Source organism: Lepisosteus oculatus, chromosome 4 (assembly GCF_040954835.1).
Source record: "Lepisosteus oculatus isolate fLepOcu1 chromosome 4, fLepOcu1.hap2, whole genome shotgun sequence".
NCBI lineage: Eukaryota > Metazoa > Chordata > Actinopteri > Semionotiformes > Lepisosteidae > Lepisosteus > Lepisosteus oculatus.
In genome coordinates, this window is record NC_090699.1 from 53,230,292 (window position 1) to 53,256,536 (window position 26,245).

The window sequence follows — 26,245 nt, forward strand, 5'->3', positions numbered from 1 at the left end:
TATAGAACACAGATGGGCAACGGAAATATTAGATTTAGAAATGGCTTTATTCACAGCAGCCTCAATAGGATGAGACAAGAGAAAGACACATTTTGATTTTAAGAAACTAGATTACTGCATTCATTCTACAAAACCACATTTTAACTTCTTAACAAGTGATAAAGACGGCATTTAAAAGTCCGTGTTGTGAAATGTTGTGAACAGTCTTGTGAACTGGGCACAGGTTAACTTTCAAAATGAAAACTGAAAATCCAATTGTAGAGTTATGAGAATCTAGATGTGTAAAGGTAGTATGGGTGTCAGTATTTAATAAATGCAATGCTTGGAGCTGTTCTTCTGTTGAATTAACAAAAGCCCGACTTGTTGACCTTGTTTCTGCTTCCCTCACCACTTCAGTTTATTGATTTTTTTTTTTCTGAGAGACAGTTTTCAGTCTAGTCTACTGTAACTGGTCTAGATCAGATGGAAATGGGAATGTTAATCCTCTGTGTCAAGGCAAAGGATACGATCAGAAAGCTCAGATTTATTTTTAGCCATTATGTTCTTAAAGAGGTTATTCTCAAAATAATAATACAGCTCAATGTTCTTCCCCACATTACCAATAAAACTGCCTGCTTTGTGGATCAGTATCTTAAATATAGACCCCCCATCCATAACTTTGTTTACTTTAAAACATCCACAAAATGGGTTTTGACTTTAATTCAGTTTTCTGCAAAAGCTCAGGAAGTGTCGTAGGGAAATTGTATGGACAATGTATATTCTTTCAAAACAAATAATTTTAAACTACTTTTTTATATACTATCATTTTGTGACCATCATGGCAAACAAAGCTATTATATAATATTGGATATACTGTATCTAATTCATATATACTGCAGCTATACAATATACTGTAAAATAGTATTGGATGAGATGTAAAGCAAATGTCTGTGGCCACTAAAAATCCCAGGGCATTTCTCAAAAAAAGAGTTGGGGTGTTATCCCAGTGTCCTGGCCAAATGTTACCTTGGCCTTTACCAATAATGCCCTCCTAATAATCCCCATCTATGAATTGGCTTCACTACTATGTTCTCCTCCCCACTGACATCTGATGTCTACTGGTGCATTTTGGCTGACATTGCGTGATCCAGCTGGGTGCTAGATGTTGGTGGTGGTGATGATGATGATGCAGGAACATGGTGAAGATACTTGAATACTTGGTTTAGTTTGATCCACAAAATGAAAAGTATTTTTCATCCCCCAGAGGTTAGTATGCATATGACTGAATGAGTTCAGATAATTATGTACAGATGAAGATCAGAAAGATTGTTTTTAGTAAGAAAACACTCTCCTTTAGGTTAATACTGAGAAGCATACTGTATTCCTAACTTGACACTCACCCCAAGAGAGGGTACAGTAATGATGCAAAACAGAATAAACAGTCAGGTCAGCTTTCAAAAATAGATGGTGCTTTATTATTGGAAATTGAATTTTTGTTATTATGGACCCTATGTGAGTGTGTACTTGAAAATGACTGTATCTCTGATCCAAGACACGTGATTAATGGCTTCTTATACTGGACTACCTGATTAGAATTCCAAATCATTTAACTCCACAATACAATTCATTGCTTAATACTGTATGTCATTGTTCAAGGGTGTCTGAGTATAGTCTGCAATGAATTCACCCAAACTTCAGGTAGATGGGAAATACGCAAAATATTCATTAGTTGTCATAGATTAAAACAGTTATTTTTCAGCCACTAACTGTGGCTGAAAAGCTGATCAACACATTTGTGTTCTCCTGAACTGACTACTGTAATGCTCTGCTCGCTGAGGTATCTAAATCTACATTGAACAAACTGCAGTAAGTCCAAAATTTGGCAGCCAGGATCCTGACCAGGTCTAGTGCAAGTGATCACAATACTCCTATCCTGGAGTCCTTGCACTGGCTTTTTGTCAAATTCCATGTGGACTTTAAAATCCTCATGCTCACCTATAAGGTTCTGCATGGTTTGACACTTCAGTACCTGTCTGAACTATTATCGCCCTACTTCCCACCTCGCAACCTCTTCTAATTCTGGTCTCCTAACTGTTCCCCAAGCCCTTCAACATTCTATGAGTGACAGGGCCATCTCCTGCTATGCCCCCAAGCTCTGGAACTCTCTTCCCAAGGATATCGGAGTCACCTCCTCTTAACTCCTTCAAATCCAGACTCATAAGAGCCTTTACTTAACTGGTTCCATTCTTTACCCCTCTGCTCCTACTATACTTAGAACCACCATCCATGGTCTCCTCTGTGTATTGTAATTGTGTTTTATCTTGTGTATTTGTTTTATTTATTGTTGTTGTCATTCTGTAAAGCGCTTTGAGAAGCCACCTTTAAAGGCGCTATATAAAATAAAAATGTTTTTTATTATTATAATTATTTCTGAATTGGTGATAAAAAATACCTCTCCATTACACAAGATCTTCTTTTAGGCAATTTGAATGTGCAGCATGGAGAAGTAATTAGGACTCTGGAATCCAGTCCAGATAGCTGTGAGTTCATATCCCAGGTAAGACACTGCCATTGTACCCTTAAGCAAGGTAATTCACTCAAATTACTCCAGTCAGTAACCTGCTGAATAAATGGCTCCCCAGGTCATCATTATAAAAAATAGTTCAGGTTGTGTTCTCTTTCTTCTTTTTTTCAGCATGGAATAAACCTATTACTTGTTCCATTATAAAAAAAATAATTTGTATTCACTTGACATTGCTAAATAAAGAACTAGCCCATTATTACCAAAATAACCCTCCTGTTGATAAGAGAATGCCCTGTAAATCAGTAAATAGGAACCTGCAGGCGCTTCGAGGTATCACAGTTTTTAAAGTTCTTTTGAGATCTAATAATGCACCTGACCGAAGTGGGGGTGAAAGGCCCGCCTCACCAGTGATTTTCGTTTTGGGGCAGTTCCTTATTTTTCGCTTATTTTCCGGTGGAGGCGATTTTGTCATGGACGCGCGGCACTCTTGAGTGCTTGCACTGCAAATGTCCTATGTGTAGAAGCTCAATGGAAACAGTAATTATTTTCTCTGCGCTCATTTGTGCTACTAACATAGGAATAGAAGAAGTAAGATTGGATAAAGACAGTGGAACTTCGTACACTAAGGTTTACAGCCGTAAACATACGTAAAAATTAGTAATGTACTGTGATCATTGCAGATTCTATCAAGCCTACAACATCCAGTTCACTCTTCACTGCAGGAAGTGACGATTTTCACTGCGGAAGCTTTTACTCAACTTCCGGCACTGGCGCGGGAGTGTTAAATAATAAGTGTATTTGCAGTCAGGTTCTTTTTCTTAAAATTTGAAGTTAAAGAAGGAGTATTTTATCAAGTGTTTATAAAATGTCACAAAGCTTTACTGAAGCGGAAATCCCCCCTAATTTGTGTCATCTCAAAGTAAGTGAAGGAAACGTCAGTGCAACTCTTATTTAGGCACTGTATGATTAATGCTCCTTAGTGTAAGCAAAGTGCCTTAATATACGTTTATGCTATATATCCACAAAATTGATACCATGTGATGTCAAGAAGTAGTAGGTCATGAGACAACCGAAACTTACTGTTAAGTGTGCACCGTGAGAACAGATCCTTTGAACTTAGGTAATATTTTTTTAGGTAATAAAAGTTGCGATTATTTTCAAACTGCGGATTTTTCCTTTTTCAAGCATTTTGGATTGGCCTATCATTTGTAACCAAATACTACAGTTTATGTGCTCGTATTTACACAGCAGTCTTTTTGCCATCGCACCTTTTATTTCATTCAAGGAGCTGTGATGTTTCACTTTGTAAAATATTTACACTGTTGTGTGCGTCGTTCTTAAGAATGGAAAATAAATAGTAGTTTACTGTAGTGTAGATGAAATTACAGAGTACAGTAGTTGCTTGTAGAATAGCCAACTCAAGTTATGGACTCTCTTTGTTTTTAGAATCTAGATTCTTTGTTTAGATGTCCAATCTGCTTTGATTATCTGGACATTTCAATGATGGTTCAGCACTGTTCCCATAACTGTGAGTACACATTTCAGTTTGAGATTTGTAAAACATAAGTACATTATTTTTGTTTCCAAGCAAAACTTTAAACCAAAATGTTTATTTGGTCACGTTTTTTACTAAGTGCTTAAATAATTTCGATAGATTTTAAATGTTCCTTTTTAATTATATCAGAGAGCTCAAATCATGTAATTCTATAAAAAAAATGTGCTTGAACATTTTAAGTATAGAAGCTGCCTCCTGCAATGGTGTTGTTATACTGTGCTGTAGTGTGGATTCATATTAAAAATATGTTTGTTGCTTTCAGTTTGCTCTTTATGTATACGGAAATTTCTGTCCTACAAACTGAAGTGTCCAGTATGTAATTCGGTAAGTAAAGTATTCTTGTTTTAAAACTTTCCTTATACGTGCAAATTACCATTGTTCCATAGCATATTTATGTAACAATGGCATTTTGCGTGGATTAGAAAACCTATACCTAAATGTTTTCTGAAATCATGTGGTTGTCACCAATGAACAGGCCTACATACAGTATTTTGGTAAGAAATATCTGATGTGGATGTTGAAGGAAGAATGAAATTTCATATCTGTAAGCAGTTTCTATACAACCAGAAGCTGACATTTCTAATTAGATTTAAATAGTTCTATTTCTTGCACTGTTTTTGGTCAGGGGGAAATACTGTATGGGAACAAGTAAATGTTGATTTCACGCTGAAAAGAGAAGAAAAGAAACAATGTTTTGTCTGTGGTGCTTTCTTTGGGTGTAAAGGTGCTGTATCTGAGTGCTTTAAATACTATTATGCTTGTATGTTATTTCAGTATCTGATCAACATCAATGGCATTTGACAAAGCAGAACCAAACTGATTATTTTATAATCCCCACTGATTTTGGAAGGTTAAGACTATCTTCTTATGGTTTCAAATATTTTGTCAGTTCAAGCATTTAAGCTAGAGAGAGAAAACAAAAAACATGACTTGAGTTTTATATACTGGGAGGCATTAAAAAGGCAACACGGTCTTGTTGCCAATATTTTTCCAAAAGTAAGGGGTTCAGTTTATCAGAAAGAGAATAATTCTGCACTATTAGTTAACCAAATGTGCAAAACCCATTTCAGTCATTTGTATCGTAGGCATGTATGCAAATGTAGATGTGATCACTATGATGTTCAGATGTTACTGCGTCTGCAACTGTGTGCACAAACATGGCTGAAACAAAATCCCATGGCTTCCACAGCCATGGTAGGGTAGAAAAGAAGAGGCCATTGGGATGCCGAGGGCAAGTATGTCAGCATTTAGGGGAAATAGACACTGGTGTGCTTCACACGAGTTTAACTTGTTACTGACGGTAACCAAGTGGCCATGAGTCACCACACCTGTTTGAGGTATATCCCATTGAGATATCTCGGAGGATGAAATAAATAGTCCTGCATCCTAACCTACTGCCCAGTCACCTGGATGTCTACATATCCAGACCAGCTCCCAGACAGAAAGATAGTGTCTTGAGAATGAAGGCATAAGAACCCATTGTACACATAGGGTTGCTGTTGAATAACCATCATAGGGCAACATGTCATGCTTGGGCAACTGAAACTGGCCCAAGGCAAATTCAAGTTCAAGTTAATTTGTCAGTCCAGCCATATACAAGTATACAGAGGATCTGGATATTGTTCTCTGGGTCTTCGGTGCAAATACAGACACTGGCAAGAAAATGCTATAGACAATGTAGACATAGACATTTCTGACAGGGTACGGTGCAATGTGCATAGTAAAATTGGAACAACGTTGTATTAAGTGGAGGGTCATGGGCCTTTCTGATGTAGCACAACAGTGGGCATAGGGCATAAAGCAAAGAAGTACCATCCGCATTGTTTCAAACGTGGGTGTATCTGAAGCTGGAGATGTGATGGTATGGACTGCAATTCAGTGTAATTCATATATAAGCGCTTTGAGTGGAGTGTCCAGAAAAGCGCTATATAAGTGTAAGCAATTATTATTATTATTATATATATATAATTACAACAGAAAGTATTTCTCACGGGTCTCCTTCTTAAGCACTCAGTTTAGACACAGATAGTGCTGTTTTATGGCTCTTTGACTGTGCAAAACAATAGTGGCAATGTTGTTGGCACATGCATTGCACCTTACTTTGGTCAAAATTATGCCCTACACATTTATGTGTGAGAATTCATTATCACATATTGCACACATTTGTCAGACTTTCCTGTCACAGCAAATTATGCTTAGGAGGTACCAACCAACCTATTCATCTGACCTGAACCCAATAGTGTATCTGTGATACATACTGTGTCATTAGGAACCTATTCTGTATGTCTGCTGAGCATACTCAACATAAACACCCTTGTAATGTTTTTCAGGTGTGAGCATTACTTGCAGTGAATAGGAGATATAGAACTAACTAAAATGGTCTCCTTTAATTTGATAATAGAGTTGAACTTGAATATGTCAAGGGTGCCTCAGGTTTATATGCAGTCCATTTTGACTGTGTAAGACATGGATCAGTCTGTGTTCTTTTTTTGGTATAATTTTACACTAACATCATTTGTTGCTTTTTAATGCTTCTCTATCTAGTATATTTATCCAATTTACTTTAGCATTACCTTAGAGATCTTTGTATTACCTAATCACAGAAGCATAATACATTTAAAGGTAGCTTGTTAAGATGTGTCTTGATGAGTCATTTGATACTGTAGCGGAGTTTCCCACAAGAATAAAATATTTGTTATGTATTATCAGGCATAAGGCTAGCCTTTTATAAAGGCTACTGATATAGGAACTGTTCAGATCTGTATTGAGGGTAATGATTTCTGTTCTTTACATTGTTTACATTGCTTACATTGTTACATAATCTTAACATTTGGACGTATTTCCTGTCGCACCAAACTTCCAAATCTCTCAGCTTTCTCTCTCACCTATTCATGACTTGAAATAATAATAATAATTGCTTACACTTATATAGCGCTTTTCTGGGCACTCCACTCAAAGCGCTTTGCAGTAATGAGGCTTCTCCTCCATCACCACCAATGTGCAGCATCCACCTGGATGATGCGACGGCAGCCATAGTGTGCCAGTACGCTCACCACACATCAGCTATCAGTGAGGAGGAGAGCAGATTAATGAAGCCAATTTATAGATGGGGATTATTAAAAGGCCATGATTGGTAAGGGCCAATGGGAAATTTGTCCAGGACGCTGGGGTTACAACCCTACTTTTTTCGAAAAACACCCTGGGATTTTTAATGACCACAGAGAGTCAGGACCTCGGTTTTACATTTCATCCAAAGGACATCACCTGTTTACAGTATAGTGTCCCCATCAGTATACTGGGGCATTAGGAAAAAATAGAAAACTGAATATAAATGACTAAATTGTTTCATGATTTTTTTTTCTTCCTTTATTCCAGGCAGTGACAGAATCAGACCTCAGAAACAATAGAATACTTGATGATCTGGTGAAGACCTTCCAGTTAGCAAGGTACCATATGCTTTTAGCAGTCATTGATAACATTTAAAAAAATCAACTTAAGCACATTTCTTCAGTTTTACCCTGTGTGTACCTCTTTTATAATTGTATTGTTACACGGAGTTTCTCAGTATTATTATATATTGATGAGGCACTGTGTGTTTTCACTGCTTATTTTGCAATGGCAGTTGCAAAATGTTTCCTTTATAGTACTACCTTACTCACAACATTCACTGTAAGTGGAGAAATCTCAGACAGAGAAGGAGTAATGGTCACTGACCAAATAAAAGAAAAAAGTTGCATTTCACGTCTAATGAAATTGACAAAAACAACATAAGCTCCCACTTTAGATGTATGTGATGTTTTAGAATTGGGCTGAAGGGGTCCTGTAATACTGTATTTAAAATTATAACAATCCTGATGGTAGTGAATCACTTTTGTGCACTGACTGGATATAAATTGAAAGTAGCATAACCCAAGAAAATGGAGTGCGTTATCTCTAATAATATGCAGTATTTTGAAAATAGTTATCTTACTCATCCTAAAAAATAGAAAACTGAATATAAATGACAAATAAATGATTTGTCCACTTACCAATATTTTACAACATTTTACTTCTTCAAAGCTTTATAAGAAGTTTTAAGGAAAAATGCAATTTTGCAGTATTACTGAAAGAATGAGGTACAAATAGTTGGAGATATAATTATCATGAATGAGTGAAGCAAAGAAGCCAAATGGGTGAATATTTGCTATTTCAAAAGGAAGTAATGAGAGAGACATCAGTCCAAGTGTGGGGAATGTAAGGGTAGCCGTGATTCAAATGTTTTTTTTCATCTCTGCTTAATTTTCATTTTATTCTAATTTGATAAAATATTAGGCATTGTGCTCTGGTTACCTCCCACAATAACATACTGGTAGGTAAACTGGCTTCTGGAAAAGTTGGCCCTAATGTATGTGTAAGTCTGTCTTGTGATGGACTGGCATCCCATCCAGGGTATAGGTTGTCTTGCACTCATTGCTTGCTGAGATAGGTTCTGGGTCCCCTGCAACCCTGGACTGGAAGAAGTGAAGAAGTGAGGTTAGAAAATGGATTCATTTAGAATCAAGGGGTGGCATAGTAGCACAGTGGTTAGCATTCCTCACCTCGCAGGGATGGGGCCCTGGGTTCAATTCTAGACCAGTGAGAATGTACAGACTATCTGCTTGGAGTTTGTATGTTCTCACTGTATTCACGTGGGTTTCCTCCCACAGTCCTAAAACATACTGATAGGTTAATTGCCTTCTGGGACAAAATGGCCCTGGTGTGAGTGTGTCTGTCAGCCCAGAGATAGACTGGCAGCCTTGTGCCCGTTGCTTGCCAGGACAGACTCCGGCTTCTCCATAAATTGGAAGAAGTGGTCAGAAAATGGATTGATTAAGTATTGCAGTGAGAACTCCACTTGCAAGGATTGAGAGGTGAACTCAGATCAGAACATATTGATGAGTAAAGCAAGAGCTGGTTTGCATCCATCATGCATTAGATCCAGTTCAAAGTAAATTGTGGATGGTTTCAACATTTGACAAGTGGAGTTGATGCGATGAGCCCATACCAGACACAGAGGAAATGGGATTGTACAAATTCCAAGGAACCTTTCACAGAAGACATCTGTAAGTATAGTTGAAGCCTAAGACTTGGTCCCACAGGGTTGTCTGAAAAAATAAAGGGCATTTCGGTGTAATATTATTAAGTTTTAGATAAAACATCTCCAAAGTCAAAGTTGAATTGTTGTATGTATTCAGTCATTTGGAAGGAGATGCATGACAACAAGGTATTTTATTTAGCAAAAAGTTCCAGATTGGTAAGTGTGTTCTATTGGAACAAAGGTACTGTAACTCGTCCTAAACTGTTTAAACAATAATACAGCCTTCACTTTAATTCCCTGGCTATTTCTTTCTCCCTGGTGGAGCAACTTACAATAAACCGTTTCATTACTTCATCCACTGTAGAATATTCGATTTCCTGTGGCAATAAGATAGGGATTTAGGCTTCATAAAACTAAATTATATTGTTTTTTTGTTACTTATTTCTGTACTATTTAAGGAAATGAGAAATTTTAAGCATCTTATGTTTTAGAAAAGAGTAACCAAAGGCTGTGTGCAGGGATCTTGACATTTACTAAATAACTAAAGGCAAAATGAATATTTTAAAATAAAAGAATACAAGGGGGTGAGATTTGCAAGGACTTCATTTGGTCCATCTAACTTGTTTTGTTGCTACATAGGTAATTGTTCAAGAATCTCATTCTTTAATGAAAGATGCCAAGGTTTGGCCTCATCAGTATGAGGGGGTAGCTTGTTCCATATTCCCACAGTCCTTTGTACTGTATATGGTGGTGCTTTCTGTTCTCAATTGTATATTTGTACTTATAATTACACTTCTTTGTGTGTTATAGTTGCTGTTTCACTGTTGAGATTCTAAAGTCCATTTGGTTGACTTTGTCTGTATCTTTAAGGATTAGGAATACCTGAGTAGTTGCCCTCGTGTCTCCTCTTTTTAAGACCTAAAAGGTTCAGTGCAGGATGCTTGCCGCTACTGCACTGTTTGCTAAGCCTACTATTTAAATAGAGTCTTAAACCCTACCTTTTTTGCTAATTATACCAGAAACTAGATCTTGGTAGAAGAATCGTAGTCTTAATCGAGATTATTCTGGTGCTTTATTAATTCCATCTCTACAAGGGAGTGTTTGCCCCTTTATCCATGCTCTGTGTTTTTCTATTTATTGACAAGTTATCAGTCTAACTACATGCACTACCATGGGAATGAAGATATGAGAACATAAGTTTGCAAACAACATTAGGCCGTTAACCTAACGTTAGTCAGTGAGTCAAAAAATCTAATTTTCCGTTTTAAAAGAATTTCCTTTTAGTTTCCAGTTGCGATCCTCTGTCTTTGTTATAATGTTGAGTGTGCACTAGTCCTCTTGTTCGATCCTGTGTACAGTATATCCCTTAATGTTTTATTATTATCAAATATGGTTTGTTCTAGGCAGCAAAGATCCAGACGGGTAAAGAGACCAAATATTTCTGCAGTATGGAGTAGTGGTAACAATCTTCATTGCTGTGCTCTCCTCCCCACTGATAGCTGATGTGTGGTGAGCGTTCTGGTGCACTGTGGCTGCCGCTGCATCATCCAGGTGGATGCTGCACATTGGTGGTGGTGGAGAGGAGTTCCCATTACCTATAAAGCGCATTGAGTGGAGTGTCCAGAAAAGCGCTATATAAGTGTAAGCAATTATTATTATAGAGTCAAGACCAAAAGGTCTGACATTCAAATCTCTAAGGTGGTTGCAGCCCAGATATCACTGAGTAAGGTATTCCACTCAGGTGGTTGCAGTGAATGAGTAACTGAGTAACTGGGTACTTTGTAGATCATCCTGTAAATGAGAATTTGGTGTCAACTTACTCATATGGTTAAATGAAGGATTTAAAAAGTAACAATTTGAATCGTCCTTGTTCCTCTTTTCAAAACACTTCTCTAAAGCTGTAATAAACATTTTGTGGTATGGTGACCAATGAAGAACACAGTTCAGTTTGTGCAAATTCAAACTCTATGCCCATTCCTAGTCTCCAGAAATGTCTGGAATTAAATCTAAAACACTACACAGTTTAAGGGGGTATGGAATTCTAACCCCAGATCCACTTCAAAGCTACCAAATATGCCACTATTTAATTTTAAATACTTATAAGAAGGGATTGCTTTATACTGAAATCCAACAGAAGGCTTGCATATTAGATATTTTAGCCATATGAGATTCTAACCAATGAAGGGAAGTACCAGTGATCTCTATATAATTTTCTATGCTTTCCTGTGGGATTCTGTGATTTACAGTGTCAAAAGTTGCACTTCAGTCCAAAAGAAGAAAATTAACTAACCTTAACAGTGGCTGGCTTGGTAATATGAGTTTGTTTAAATCCTGACTGGAAAGGTTCAAAGAGCTCATTAGATGCAAGATGAGATTGTAATTGAGCTGCCAATGCCTCTCTCCGAATATTTGTAAGGAAAGGCAAATTGAAAATAGGACAGTATTTAAGTACTTGATGGTCCAGGTCATTTTTTTTAGCTGGCCAGATAGCTGCAGATTTAAATCCTGTAAGTACGAGAACATGGTTCAAGGACGCACTTATGAGGTTGACATCAAATGGGCAAAGGGGCAGCTTTGAGTCAGGGCAAAGGAATATGATCCAAAGCACAAATATTAAGTTTCAATTTAGCTACCAACACAGTTATAGGAGTAGCATCCACAGCAGTAATACGAGAGAAACTCTAACCTGCAAAAGCAGGAGAGGGCATAGTTGTCATGACAGCAGGAGGTGCAGTCAACAACTGGTTATTAATAGTATGTATTTTTGTTAGATGAACTGCATGAATGTGTTACGTTGTTTAAGAGAGGGAGGAAAATCGGACTTAACCTGGTGAAACATTTGGTAGCATTACTACCACTCAATCTGGCAGGCTTAAGGGCATCCTTATAGGTCTGTTCAAATCATTTGAACTGTTAAAGACCATTCATTTATCATGCAAAATGTATGAATTGAAAGTAATTTGAACAGTGCAATTCTTATATACCAATCAACACATTTTAATACAGTTGAGTCAAAAGTCATAACCATTTAACAAGGTTGTAGAAATGGGTACTTTTAACCCATGTCATATCTAGGCCTGTATCAATATAACTGAGGATGCCTCAAGCTCTGTTTGAGTAAGCTTATTTTTAATCTCTGGGTTAAAAATATTTCTTCTAAATATTTTTTTTCCTGATAAATAACATTTTATTTTGATTACAACTATTAGATCACTTGTTTTGTTTTTATGCTCTATTGATAAAAGGAAAGTTCTGGCTTTCATTTAAAAAGGAAAAATGCTGGCTTTAGGCCAGCAGTGTGACCAGGCAACCAGTGCAGGTGGAATAAAATCCTGATTGCAGAGTAGTGGAGAATCAGCCATCAATGACGTCACCCAAAGTGTCAAGAAAGTGGCATAGAAAGTCTACTCTCATTTGCATTTAATTTCTCATTAGTGGTTGGATTATTGTCAGAGCTGCATGTCAGCTGTCGCCTTTGTGACCTGAAGTCTCAGGCACAGATGAATGACGGAGAAGCAGTTAGACATCCATTTTTCTTTTGGTTATTGACTTCCTTTCTAATTTTCTTCCTGTTTGAGGGTGACTTGCATGTTGATAAATGAGAAATTACCCAAAGGTCTTTTACAAAACCTTGTTTTTCATGATGAAATGCTTCTAACCCCCTTATATTTTTTGGGCAATAATTATTTTAGAAATCCTATTGAAGAGAATGTAAAAATGTGACTAGATGTCTTTACATTGCCGTGATGAAAATACATTATGCCATGGCTTGTCTCAAATGAATGAATTTAAATTTTTTGTAAATAATTCTAAACATTTACATCTGTACATTTTAATCTTGACATACCTGTTCACTGTGCTAAAAACGTCGACATGTTTAGTAGATCTTGGATGTTGACTTTGCTAAAACAGAATTGGAGTTCTATAAATTTCATGACTTTTGAGGACTAAATACTCTGACAACCTATATGTAATTATAAAGATCTTCATCGTGTGTAGTCAGATATGACTTTTTTTTAGTTTGAAGCTACAAAGTAGGCCAGGAAAATAGTGGGGACTGTCATGTAGATTTATATTGATTTCAGATAGACTTTCTCAGTATCTGCTTGATATTTATAAAGTATCATTGTTTGCAGTTTGTACACTAATTGAACATTTAAAGTCTACAGTTAATACACAAAGTTCAAATGAAATTAACCCATTTAATGTGGCTGAACTACCATTAGTTAGGTGGGACATATTAACCACACTGTCTAAAAATATTATTTTAAAATATCAATATATAAACAGATATCAAAGAGCAACTGAGAAATAACCTCTGTATGAAAATAAAATGTATTTTTAAATACATCTCTTTATCTGGTTTAAAATATTCTCTGTTCTTGAATTTATTTGCAAAGCTTATGCTTGCATTTTTCATGTCTGGAATATTAGAAGATGTCTAGTTAGATTTGGTAAATTCTAAATTCATGCTTTTATATTTAAATGTTTTGTAAAGAAGTAACACATGGATTAGCTATGTATAAAGAATATATGCACATGTAATTTGCAAAAATCTTGGAATCTTAAGATATATCTAAATTAGTAACATATTTGCAGACAAAAGAGGCACATACAAAGAAAGGCACTTTGTTTTCAAAAGAAAATGAGAATAGTTAAGAATCTCATGGCCACAAATACCTAGAATTTACTGGGCAAGGTCAACACTAATTGGTACTGTATGTCAAAGGAAGGAATCCTCTCTGAATACAGACTGAGCACAAACACTATTGGCACCTTAGTGGGCAACACCCTCTTCAACTAGGAGCTTCATTGGTTTAATCCCTTACACTTGTTTTTTTCTGCCAGCTTTAAATTTAAGAGGCCCACAAGATTGACTTTTTTATATTCAATTTTCTAATCTCTGATTTCTTCTAGGTATTGTTTTCTACATTTTTCCACATGTTCTCGCTATTAGTCCCATTCTTTATAGTCCATACCTATCATATAGATACCTATCATGTAAGATACGTATATCTTCAGATGTACCTTGTGGTATGTCTTGTCATTAAACCTGTAATGACGTTACGTGTGCATGTAAATTACATTGCACACATCAACATTAAGGACACTTAGTCTGCATTAAGGACACAAGTGCTGCAATGTAAAGAAATATGTTAATAACTGGGAAAAAATCTAAATACACAGTATTCTTATTCATTCAAAGTATAAAAATGTTGTTAGTCATTATGTGGTTTCTCAAAGCTCAGAAGGTTAATAATTTTAATTACATTAACTTCTACTGCGTATTTAAAGGAGGCTGAGTGCAGTAAATTGGACAGTACTACTTCTTCATAGGAAATGTCAAGAGATTTAAGACAAAATATTATCATCCTAAGCAAATGTAGTGACAATTGTAAAAAATGTATAATACATCCTAGTTTAGAATGCTATGTACACCAAGTTAAAGCTAATGGAATAGTTGCTACTTCACTAGGAAGACCTAATATTTTACCCAAATGTGTGGTCAAAGAAGTACTGTAGCCTGGGAGAGTAATTTTCACCCAAGGGCAAAATCTGCAATTAGTTTCCAAGCACATAGTTCTGCTAAATTATCCCCAGTAATTTAGGCCTTGTGTGGAACAAATACCAGAAGTGACAGTGGTCCACAAGGAACCAGGGCTAGGAGCACTCATCTCGCTTGCTGAATACAAACACTTAAATCTCTGTCCTGGATTGCACCCTCAGATTTGTGTTAACCAAACCAGGTAGCAGTATTTCTCTAACTTCTTTTTGTATTTCCTTTGCTGCTGCTGAATTTAACCAGGTATTTTGAAATGCAAAAAATAGATCCAGCATTTACAGAATGGTCATGAAATGATATGAAATGTGTACTACAAAAATAAATTACAGTTAATTGTACCTGGTATCGAACGTTGCAGAAATAAGTTCTTTAATTTTAGTTTTCCACAAAATTTTACCAAAACAAAAGACTTATTTTGTGCTGGGCACACAAATGACAATTCAAATTCTAAGTAAAGTGAATTATTGGTTATAAAATAGTAACTCTTATTAAAAATCATTATGAATACAGAACATTGTTGCCCACCCTTTTCGTGCAAGAGACTGCTCTGTATACTATTGTTTACAGCCCTAAGCTGGTCTTTGCACATGGACATTGCTTGTCCATTTGTTAGAATGTGTCAGTACAAGTGCCTCTCTTCATTTTACATGTGCAAGGCAATTTGCTGGTTTTATGAGCAGTCACTGAGCAAACTGACATTTGAGATTATATGGTGACTCAGCTGCTGTCTATAATAGCTTTTTTTGCTTACTGTTCAAATTAGCAGTTAGCATTTTTTAATAGACTAAACCATCTGTAAAAAATATGTTTTATAAAGCTAAGCAGAGTGTGATAAGATTAGGCCTAGTTTTTTAACAAACCCTGCAAGTGAGTTAGAGTCCTAAAGGTTGGAGTGGCTGAACATCATAGGTCATTTTAAATTGAATAGTCATGTAGGTTTTTGTTTGAATTACATTCTTAAATAAGACAGACCTTTTCAGTTCTTTTCAGTTTCTGTTATGTGTTTTTATGTCTGTCTTAGTGCAAAAACTATTAGCTATTATTTCTAAAGCTTGAAAAAGCTTATTTTCACCTAGATTTAAATACAAACTGAAAGTAAGATTAAACCTGATGTTTGTCGTGCAGGTTAAGCAAATGACCTTTTAGTACTGTTCTTATAATTAGAGCCCATATTACATCAGTATTGGCATTTTGGTAAACTGGCTCTGTTTGCTATAATTGAACTTGTAAAGATCCACAAGCTGCCTTATGCTTTAATGTATTTAAGACGCTGCTTATATTTTGAACTCCTGAACCTTCTACGTTTTGGCAAGGGGATCTGTTTTTCTAACAGTTTTTCAGGCACTTTTGCACTTTTTTTTACAGAACAGAATTTAGATTATTTAAACAGTTTTGCTCTTTAAATCCTCACTTTAAATAGCGAAAACGGACATGTTTATGATGATTCATTGTGTGTAGGAACTGTTTTTACTTTGTTCTTTTAAGTACAATTTTGGAAACTTCTTTGCTTATGTCATATATTGCGTATCTTTAAACATTTTATTGCTGTCACGCCAATAAAATGGAAAAAACAATAAGGAGTGCTGCTCAGGAGATGCACTGACCTCAGTGCCGCCTGTTATCCAGTTCACAAAATTTTAAAATCATGTGAAGTGCAAATGTCCAGGTCCACTGTGTGTCTACACTGGTTTCTGTAAAATGGAAATCCCTCCCAGAAAGGGGAGCAGATTCCTCACAGTACCGTGACACTCGTATGAAAGGCTGATTGCAATAATATGTTAATTTTCATTATCTTATTATTTTATTTGACTTATGCTTTTGTCCAATGTGACATACATTTGTATCTACGTATACTGAAGGGCAATGTTCTGAGTGAAGGGTTTGACAGCATTACCCCCACCTGAAAACTGTACCCATAACCTTCCACTCCTCTGCACTGTTGCATCTGCTTTGAAAAGCCCTGGGAATTTATTAAATCAATATCCTTTTACAGAAGTTCTTCAATCCATGCCAAACGTGTAATGAACTACACATGACTGGAGTGCAGTGGAGATGTAATCACAATCCGTCCATCAATACTGTTTCAGGGTTGCAGGGGAGCCGGAGCCTGTCCCAACAATTTAATGGTGCAAGGCAGGATGCACTCTGGATGGGACACCAGTCCATCACAGAAATCAACATATATTACATTATTAAACATCCATTATTATTAAAAGTACAGTACACATACAGTAGTTAGGTGTAGCATACTGTATGCAACGGTACAGTTTTTAGGTGCTGTTTTGGTGTGTTTGTATTTCTGTGTTTCAAACCTAATGAAACTTTAAGTTGCAAAGGCTAATGTTTTCTTAACACAAGGGAGATGCATAATTAAATTTCTGCAGGGATAGAGCTCTTACTCTGTGCATCAGAAATTCACAAGGTGTCGGTTGTTGACCATTGACCATTTGTATGTATTTATTTAAAACTATAACTAATAAGAATATAATGGAATAAAAATTGATAATTTATAATAAAAGCATCAATATTTGTAAGAATAACAGCTGTTTAATTATATGTACGGTATTTAGTCTAACTTTTTAATTCATGATGACATAATATTAAGTTAAGTACAGAAGGTTTTAATAGTGAAGTTTGAAAATAAATTGTATTTATCATGCAACATAAACAGGAAAATAATCCACATTTCTTATTAGTTATTAGTTTATTATTACTACTATTTTAGTATTAGTATTACTTGCCACTTTAAGTTGTAAAATATTTATATTTCTCTAAAGTACGTTTTTTTCTTTCTGGTCGATAATATGGAGTGGTGAATGTTGAAACTATATTATCGTTAAACATGCAGAAAAATGATTTAGAAATAAATTCATGAATTGACAGCTTACATCACACTTGAGTATTGTGGTCGGTAATCATATTTGTTTCCTGATATAGTTTCTGTAGCATGAGTAGTTTTGAGAGAGTAAAGTCTTTGTTGAAAATAGTTGGTCACAAAAACTGCTTTTGTATTGTATCTGTATTGATTTTGTTTATTATTTGGCATTTGGGGTTGCTCTTCTTTTTTTTTTACCTTTTAAGAAGGAATTATGATCCTAGAGCAGCATTGAGTGAGAGTCTTGGGATATATTTTTTGCAAAGACTGCATACAAACCATAACAATTTTTTTTCTGCAGGCATCAGCTTTTACGAGTGAATTTTGAGTCACCACCCGTCTCTCCAAAGACCCCTTTGACCTCTGGCAAACTCAAGCAAGAAAATTCTAAGGGGCCTTCTGTTCCAAAGATGGAAGGTACAATTATGAGCTGTTTTTTCCAAAAAGGGAAGTCTTCCTCTCCTTCAGATGTGCCGAAACCACAAAATACCCATCAAGACGATAAAGTCAATGAAGATCGTTTCAACAGGACTGTAAAGGAAGAACCAGAAGAGTTGCCTACTATATCTAGTGCTTCTTACAGCCCGGAACTTCCATCTACTTCAACTGAAGTTAAACCTGTCATAAAAGGTGACATCCTTATCTCTACCTCTCTACCAAAAAGAAACAAGCAAATGCATCTATTAAACAGTTAGTCAACTTAAGTTTAGTTTGATATACATTTTTGGCTGCTTAGATCTGTGGATCAGATCATTTGTGCAATAATTGATGCTTTTCAACAATATGGTATTATGAGGTGATGATCAATTTGTGCGATGCACTGGGATGAAGTAAAGTAAAGTCAATCACGTATATAATATATTGTACATTTTTCTGTATTAAATGCCTAGGGACAGCTCACTCCCAGTTAGGTTTTGCTTATCTAAATTAACACCGTGAAGCCTAGGATCAGTTATAGTCGTGGTCTGTGAAACCCCTGCTTAAAGACCTGGTTTAAAGACCAAGTTATTAACTGGCTTGCTACACATTAAATGGCTTTTCTGATTGTTTCAGTAAATAATTCCTGAAATATAGAATCTTAATTTTATCTTTGTCTTTCCAGTGGAGTGTCCTGTGTGTGGTGTTGGTGTTTTAGGGCAGCACATTAATAAGCACTTGGACAGCTGCCTAACGAGGGATGAGAAAAAAGAGAGCTTGAGAAGGTAAGGAGGGTTTATGATTCTTATTTGTGCAAGTCATATTTTTTTCTTGAAAAAAAGGCAATGATTGCACAAATGTAGCAACCAGAACCTGTTGTTAGCATCTGATTTGTAATTTAGCATTATTAAATTACTCTCAACTTTGCTGTAATTTGAATTTCAGGTAACTATCATTAAATCTAAAAACTGGAACAAATCAGAAAACCTCTGTTTATATACAGAAATATTTCCAAGTTTCATTTCCAATTTCATTTTTATTACAGGAATGCTGGGACACATATACACAGGAGTTTGATATGATTAGCAAGGTTATGCTTTGGAGAAAAACTCAATCTTGTATAGTGATGAGCTGTTTGACATGGGAAGTTTTTTGACAGTAGTTTCTAATAGCAAAGTCTTGGTCTTTTTTGTAATTTAATTATGATTAACAGCTTCTCCCTTATATTAAATATTATGTAATATTCAATAGCTATGCTGCTATAACTCATACTGTATATATATAAGGAAAAAAATGTTAATCATAATTAAATTACAAAATAGTCTTTTGTATTTGAAAATTCAGTCTGTTTCCGTAAATAAGAAAAAGTGCCCTTTTTTGTCATATGGCAGAAACTTTAACATTATTTTGTGAGTTAATATTTCAAAAGATTTGTCTGATTAGTAAATAACCACAGGAGCAAGAACATTTTTACCAAGGGCTGAAAACAATCCCAAAAGGAAGCCTATGACTCACAGGGCTTTATCTCCAGCAAAGGCATATTAAGGTCAATGTTCCCTACTATGTAAAGGCAGCAAAACATGCATGGTTTCAGTTGTACATGGTCTGTAAAAAGACAGAGCACAATTCCCACATACTTAGCCAAATAATCTTATTTTCTTGAAAGGGGAGAATTTCAAAACCTTTAATGACCTGATGGAGCAGTGTTCTGTTCATATGCATTCCACATACTCGTGTAGTTGCAATCGCAGCCCAGTTCACTTATATTCCTTTATTAATTATTTTTAAAAACTGAAGAGCATGGCCAGTGCTTTGGACCCGTTGAATGAAAATTGTGTTTTCATTGAACCCTATGTATTCTTGTGTAAGTAGCCTCTGCACTTATCCATGCACATCTCTGCTTCAGGTTAGACAATGACAGTTCTTTTCTGGTTAGAGCAACTACTATGCAGAAATTAATATTGAGACACCCTGAAGTTGTCAAAGTTGTACAAGAATACTGTTGCTTTTGTGCATTTTAAATGGCTGTATAGTTTGTTTAAGAATGTTAGTGCGGCACATTATTGTACATTACTGAGCTACCCATTAATATGAAGCATTATGACAGAAAACAGACATCTTAAAAATAGACATTGTTCATTCCATTTTGTTATTATTGTGTTTAGATGTCCTGACAATGAACGAATTCTACATTACATAGTTTTCCTTGGCAGGCTTTTTCAAATTTGCAGCATGTGAAGTCAATGCAGTTGCTTAAGTCATAACTAGACCTACTCAGTTATTCTTGGGAACTTGACTTTTTAATACAAGAATCGCAATTGCCTTAGTAAATGTTTCCCCTTTTGCCTTGAACATCTTGATAAAAGTATCAGTAAAAAAAAGTTTCATTTGGAAATGAATATTATCTCTGAGGAACATAAAAATAATATGCTTGGCTTATAATTTACTTTTCCTGCATTGTATGTTTTTTTCTTAATTTCCTTTAAAAATGCATTTGCTACAGATATTGAATGATATTTTTGATATTTCAGGCAATGTTGTCATCCTCAGCAAAGTTCTACAGTATACAAGTTTTACTTTGCCAAATATGGCTTTACTCCTTTTTGCTGGTTTAGAGGCAGTAAAGGTAAAAATGACATTACTCGTAGTTCATACTGCGACAAATGCAGACTGCTTTGGTATTCAACAGCACTAGAGATCGATACCCTAAAGTACCACTGTATGCTTTTGTCAAAACTTAAAGATAACTTATGTCTGGGTCTTTGTGGGAAGTTTTACCCCCTACGCAGCTAGATCTAAGCTATAAACTTTGGTGAAAATGGAATGTAAGTTTGAATTTGGGCATTATTATTTAATCTATCTTCCAAAGCCAGCTTGGTAGAACAGTCTTGACATAAACACCAACATGAAGGAGCTTCTTTTGCTTGCAGAATTTGTCCTTGTAAACAATACTTTATTAAAGGCGCTCAATTTTGTTAACTCTGACTTGAAAGTGACTGCCCCCTGACTCCATAGTTGAACAATATATAAAGTAATGTGCTTTTATAACATTGAACAGTGTTGGCAAATAACTTGAAGCAATCCAGAACTTGAGATGTCTATGAAGAAAGCCTTGTAGAATTTGCCAACTCTCCTAGCTAGTATACAATACTTAAATTTGAAATTTAAATTTGAGATTTTATTGAGAATGTCCCCCATATAAAATGTTAAAGAAGTGGTCAGAATATACTGTATCTATAAGTCTCTGTGGAAGTCTTCATTAGAAAAAGGGTGGTTGTGAACTGTAATGTGCTACTCAATGTTTTAATCATTAATAGCCACTTTATGACGTGTAAAGTGTAAAAAAAAAATGACTTTGACATTTGTAGCTGGATACATGCTTAAATCAAATGTAGTAAAACACAGTGGTAACTAGTAAAATAAGCCATTAGAATTATAGAAAGGCACTTGTAAAGGCGAGGTTGCTACTATACTATATCCTGTTGATTTTTTTTCACATCTTTCAGTGATTTGTTAATCTTCAGAAGAATATAATGTTATTGTTTTTAAATATGTAATTACAGTATTTCTGATAGAATGACAGGCCTCCGGCTAAATAATACAGTCCTGTAAAATCTCAAATAGCTTAAATTTGTTCTTCAAAATGTTTCATCCTCATTGAAGAGAATGGATGTTAAGGTGCTCTGTGAACTTGAAAACAAGTATGCCACACTTACTTTACTTAGTAATGCTTATTTATTGATAAGCACCTACTCTTTTTCATGCTTCTGCTTTGTTTCTAAACTAAACTTCCTAGACTTCTTTTGGACATGAAAAGGACCATTGGCATGAACTTTGTGTCTTTTTGCAGCTCTGTTAGCAGAAGGAAGAATGTGGCAAAAGTGGTTTACGATCTCCTTTCTGAACGGGAATTGAAAAAGAGACTCAAGGACCTCAACCTTCCTACCTACGGTAGCCGGCAACAACTTATTAAAAGGCACCAGGAGTTTGTACACGTGTACAATGCCCAGTGTGACTCTTTAAATCCCAAATCAGGTATTTGCATGTGCTTTTTGTGTTGAGATGAAAAAGATCTTAAGACGGGACATTATTTTGTTTTGTAGAATTGCAGATCGAAAGATGAGAGGACACTGCACTTGAAGATAAAATATATCTATATATATTTTAACAGTAGTCATCTCTAAAAAAAATCCCATTGTGTTATGGCACGGTTTATCACTTTCATTTCAAAGCGACACTATAGCGCAGAATAGATCTGTCAAAAGTTTATACACCTTCAGTACTTTTTGTGTTTTTAATTTCCTGTTTTTTGGCCAGTTTCTTGAAGCTTGCCCTCCAGGGATTAAATCTTAAAAACCAAAGCAAATGGGTTACGATTTACTCATTCTCTTCTGTCAGATCCTGTAGTGTATACCACATGAGAGCCCTTTTAAGCTGCTTTAGCATGCATAGGCACTAAAGTAAATTTGCGCAAGTTCCTGGAGTAATTCTTTGCAACTTAAGATGAAATAAACCTGCACTTGCTGAATACAATTAATTTCATTGCATCTTCTCTTTGCTCAGTTTTGATTATCCTCTGTTGTAGAACATCATTCAAATTTAGGTACTTTTTTAATGTAACTCTCTGAGCATTTTTAAGTGCATTTGGAAAATCAAAATGGATGTTGACAAATATTACACTCACCCATTTCAATACTAAAGATTTAAAGAATATTTTCTAAAATGAACTTTTACTTTCTAATAATTTCTACAGGAAATGACTTATATAATAATCAAATTATTTGAAATGATTTGCTTATAACATTTGTTATGAATAGGACTTGAAATGCTGTAAAACTGAACTTACAGTAAATCTCAGGAAGTGCCAATAACATCTACTTTTCAAACAGCATACAAAGGAATAATATAAATAATTCCTGTAAAAAGGAATATTAAAATATGATTTAAACCAGAGGAATTTTCCACAGAATCTATAGTTACCAAATGTAGAGTGACTTTCTCTTTATTAATCTGAGTTTATTTTTATTAGAATTATATAGCTATTTATTATACTTATTATGTATGTTACTGACTCCTTTGCTGGTGTTTAATGAAGCAGTATTTAATTGGATTATTCACAAAAAGCATTTGCTATAAAAGTCCAATTTATGTCCAGTTTGGTCTAATTCTCTAATTTAAGGTATGCAAACCGATAGCTATAGTAAAAATGTTTATTTATTTGCTAACGTTCTCAAACAGTGTAGAGCTGATTTTTTGTGGTTGGAGAAAAAAGCTCCGTCCTTTATTTCTACAGCTATTATTGTCTGAGAATGCTTTGCAGTTACAATGAATCTCCATTGCTCTTTTCTCAAAGTTATTAAAGGACTGCAGACTTTGAAAACTAAAATAATAGATTATCAAGATGGCATGATTAATACTATTACACAGCATTTCATATTGGATTTAACAACTCATTACTTAGCCTATAAATCTGAAGAATATTAAACAATCCCAGAAATGTTCTATATATCACTATATCGTTCTAAACTGCCAGAGAATATTAATGGGAAGAAAAACCTGTCAAGCGTGTTATATTACATATGCTTATTATAGCTGTTTCAAACTGATTTTTGCGTTGTCTTTCTCTTTATTACCATGAATATTGATTTCTTCATTTATAAAGACACAGCAGATTCCTTCTGTGTCTACTTGCGTGGCCTTCAGTAATGTTTTCTCTCAGGCAGCAAGTTGCCTAAGGCAGACTCCCAACTTTTCCCATTGATAGGACTCAATATGTTCTTTATGCTTTATTTTTAACAAAAACCTCAGGAGAAATTCTCACGCATTGCGTTCTGCATGTCATTTTTAAATGTTTTTGTTGAAGTTCACTGGTTTTCCCATACCAACACTCACTTGTGTCCGAAAGGGGTGGCTGGCAGATGGACACCATTCTATTCCCTTGCTGTTGACACAAACAGCTTGTTCGTCATGACCTGTGGGAATGTATTCGTTTTTTACTATCCAGAGGAGGCTAGCTAACATTCAATTACCATTTCAAAATGTTCAGATGAGATGGCCTGTATTTTCCTGTTCTGGTTTATTTTTCTAGGATTGTATCCAGGTTTTTTCCACTTTTTATTTAACTCTTAAGTCTTAAAACATTTGTTTTAAGCCTATCTAGAACTTAAATATACACAGAATATAAAGAGATCACCTTGCAGTGCAAAGTGGTTTCTTTTAAATTGGTATACCTTCCTTTCAGGTATAAAAGCTGAAACATAACAGGGGTGTTTTGTGCTATTTTTGTCTTTGTAATAAGAACCCGTACCGCTGCATTTTATTAGCAGTGCTAGCTTTTGGCTAGGATTTAGTTAACAAATGATTTATTTGTTTTAAGAGCACTCAGTTTTAAGTTATGGATTTGCCATGCATCAACAGTGGTATTGCCACTTTAGAAAAACACCAAGATAATGATGTACCTTAATTATAAGCCTTAGTGTCTACTTTAAAGTGAAAATCAATACTTGATGTGCAACATTAGGACTGTATACTGTTAAAATGAAAATGGGTAGATGAAAACATTAAGCTGTTAGAATATTATTGCTTACTTATTCACAAATGTATTCACTATTGGCACTAAACTATGGAGTATTTAAAGAGAAGCTGAAGATTATGTTCATTGACCATTAATTGTAATCTATTTTTTAAATCTAATCTGGAAGAAATCCATACACTTCTTTATGTTGAAAATGCACACAGTAATTCAGTTAAGAATTGTTGTTGCATTGGATATGTGTGTCAGAATGCAGTGCAGCATAGTTTTTGACCCATCTGCCTTAGCAGTGATCAAAGAAGAATACCTTTTGCTGTGTTGTGCTGCATTTCTGTTTTAAAAAGAAAACTTTTAGACTGTAGCTACACTTTTATTTTTTAATAAAGAACATTTACACATTCTCACAGTAACTAAAGATTTAGAAATGTACATAGTACTTATTTATATTACAAATATCACTCCACATTCTGAGGCTTTCGCTTCCAGCTTTTGTTCAAAAACATAAACAGCCTACATGCTGTAAATTAAAATTCAAACCCCATGTTTTATAGAGAGTTAAAGGATAGGATTGGAATTTTCTTTTTTTCTTCAAATGCTTGAAAAATATTTTGTGAGGAAAAAAATTGGTATATTTTGTTTTTTTAATGTTTTTCAAACGTCTAAATGTGTTTGTGGGAGAGACAAAGACTGTGAAGCTTCACAGAAAAGCTTGCAGAGCATGAACAAAGCTATTTGATACCCTAACAAGATATCTGGAACAATTAGCTTCTATTAGCAAAATGAGCTAGACATACCAAATGATGTGCCTTCTTTTTTAACCTTCTTACGTGGAGTTTTCACATTGGGCTTTTCTTTGTGAAGCATTCAACATTTTAGGGTGACTGATTGTGCCCAAACCTGTCAGCAATAAACTGTCCAGATCATATATATATATAGTATATGAACAGACTGTGATGTAAACTGAAAACTATTTTTTTCAGCACTAGCACCCTCACCTCCTCCCCACCGTCTGAGGAATTAAAATTTAAAAAATGAAGTTTAAGAAGCCCTTTTGTATATTTGTATGAATGTTGAAGGGATATCATTTTGCTAACAGGTACTTCATGAATCTTAGTTTTACTTGCAGAAAAACCCGTCTACTAATGTTAATATCTCTATTTTTTTATTAATCTGAAACTGATTCTGAAATGTATTAATGCCACTATTTTAAGGACATTAATTTTACTCATTAAAGCTTTCTTTCAGTGATTGTGGCTACAATTACAATAACTAGTTATTAAAGATTAAAATTTTAGTGTAGCCCAGCATTATTCCATTACATATTTATTTGCAGTTGTTTTGAATAGTATTCATGACTTTGGATTATTTTTTTGCAGCACAAGAGATAGCAAAAGAAGTTGAAAGAAATGAGAAGCTGAAAACCCAGTTGGAGGGTAAATCTAAAAGTGTAAGTGTTTTTTTGTAATGTCTATGAAGTGCTTTTCAATTTATTTTGCATAGTGTTTTTGTAAAAAAATAAAAATCCCATTGAATTAGCTTTTTTTTTACACTGCAATTAAATGTATTTTTTCACTAATCTTTAATATTTTTGCGAGATGTTACTCTATTCCTATATGAACATGATGTGATTAGCTTGATCTTTCAGCAGTTAAAAACCATAGCTTTGGTAGGTGCATTGCAGGGCACAAACACAGATGCACACTCACACCAGGGACAATTTTCACTGAGGTTGATTAACCTACGA

At 35.0% G+C, this 26,245-nt stretch overlaps 1 protein-coding gene across 2 annotated transcripts in view; it reads left to right on the top strand.

Moving 5' to 3' along the window:
* Window positions 1-3,022: 3,022 nt before the first annotated feature.
* Window positions 3,023-26,245, top strand: part of rad18 (RAD18 E3 ubiquitin protein ligase) — a 60,182-nt gene continuing 36,959 nt past the window's right edge. Inside the window, exons 1-8 of one of the 2 annotated variants that reach the window (XM_015347321.2) lie at window positions 3,023-3,422; window positions 3,950-4,031; window positions 4,321-4,382; window positions 7,434-7,504; window positions 17,854-18,182; window positions 18,655-18,754; window positions 21,820-22,004; window positions 25,878-25,948. In XM_015347321.2, the coding sequence (XP_015202807.2) occupies window positions 3,369-3,422; window positions 3,950-4,031; window positions 4,321-4,382; window positions 7,434-7,504; window positions 17,854-18,182; window positions 18,655-18,754; window positions 21,820-22,004; window positions 25,878-25,948 (954 nt within the window). In that variant the 5' untranslated portion in view covers window positions 3,023-3,368. The remainder of the gene's footprint in view (window positions 3,423-3,949; window positions 4,032-4,320; window positions 4,383-7,433; window positions 7,505-17,853; window positions 18,183-18,654; window positions 18,755-21,819; window positions 22,005-25,877; window positions 25,949-26,245) is intronic. The other variant, XM_015347322.2, reaches the window with a different exon arrangement.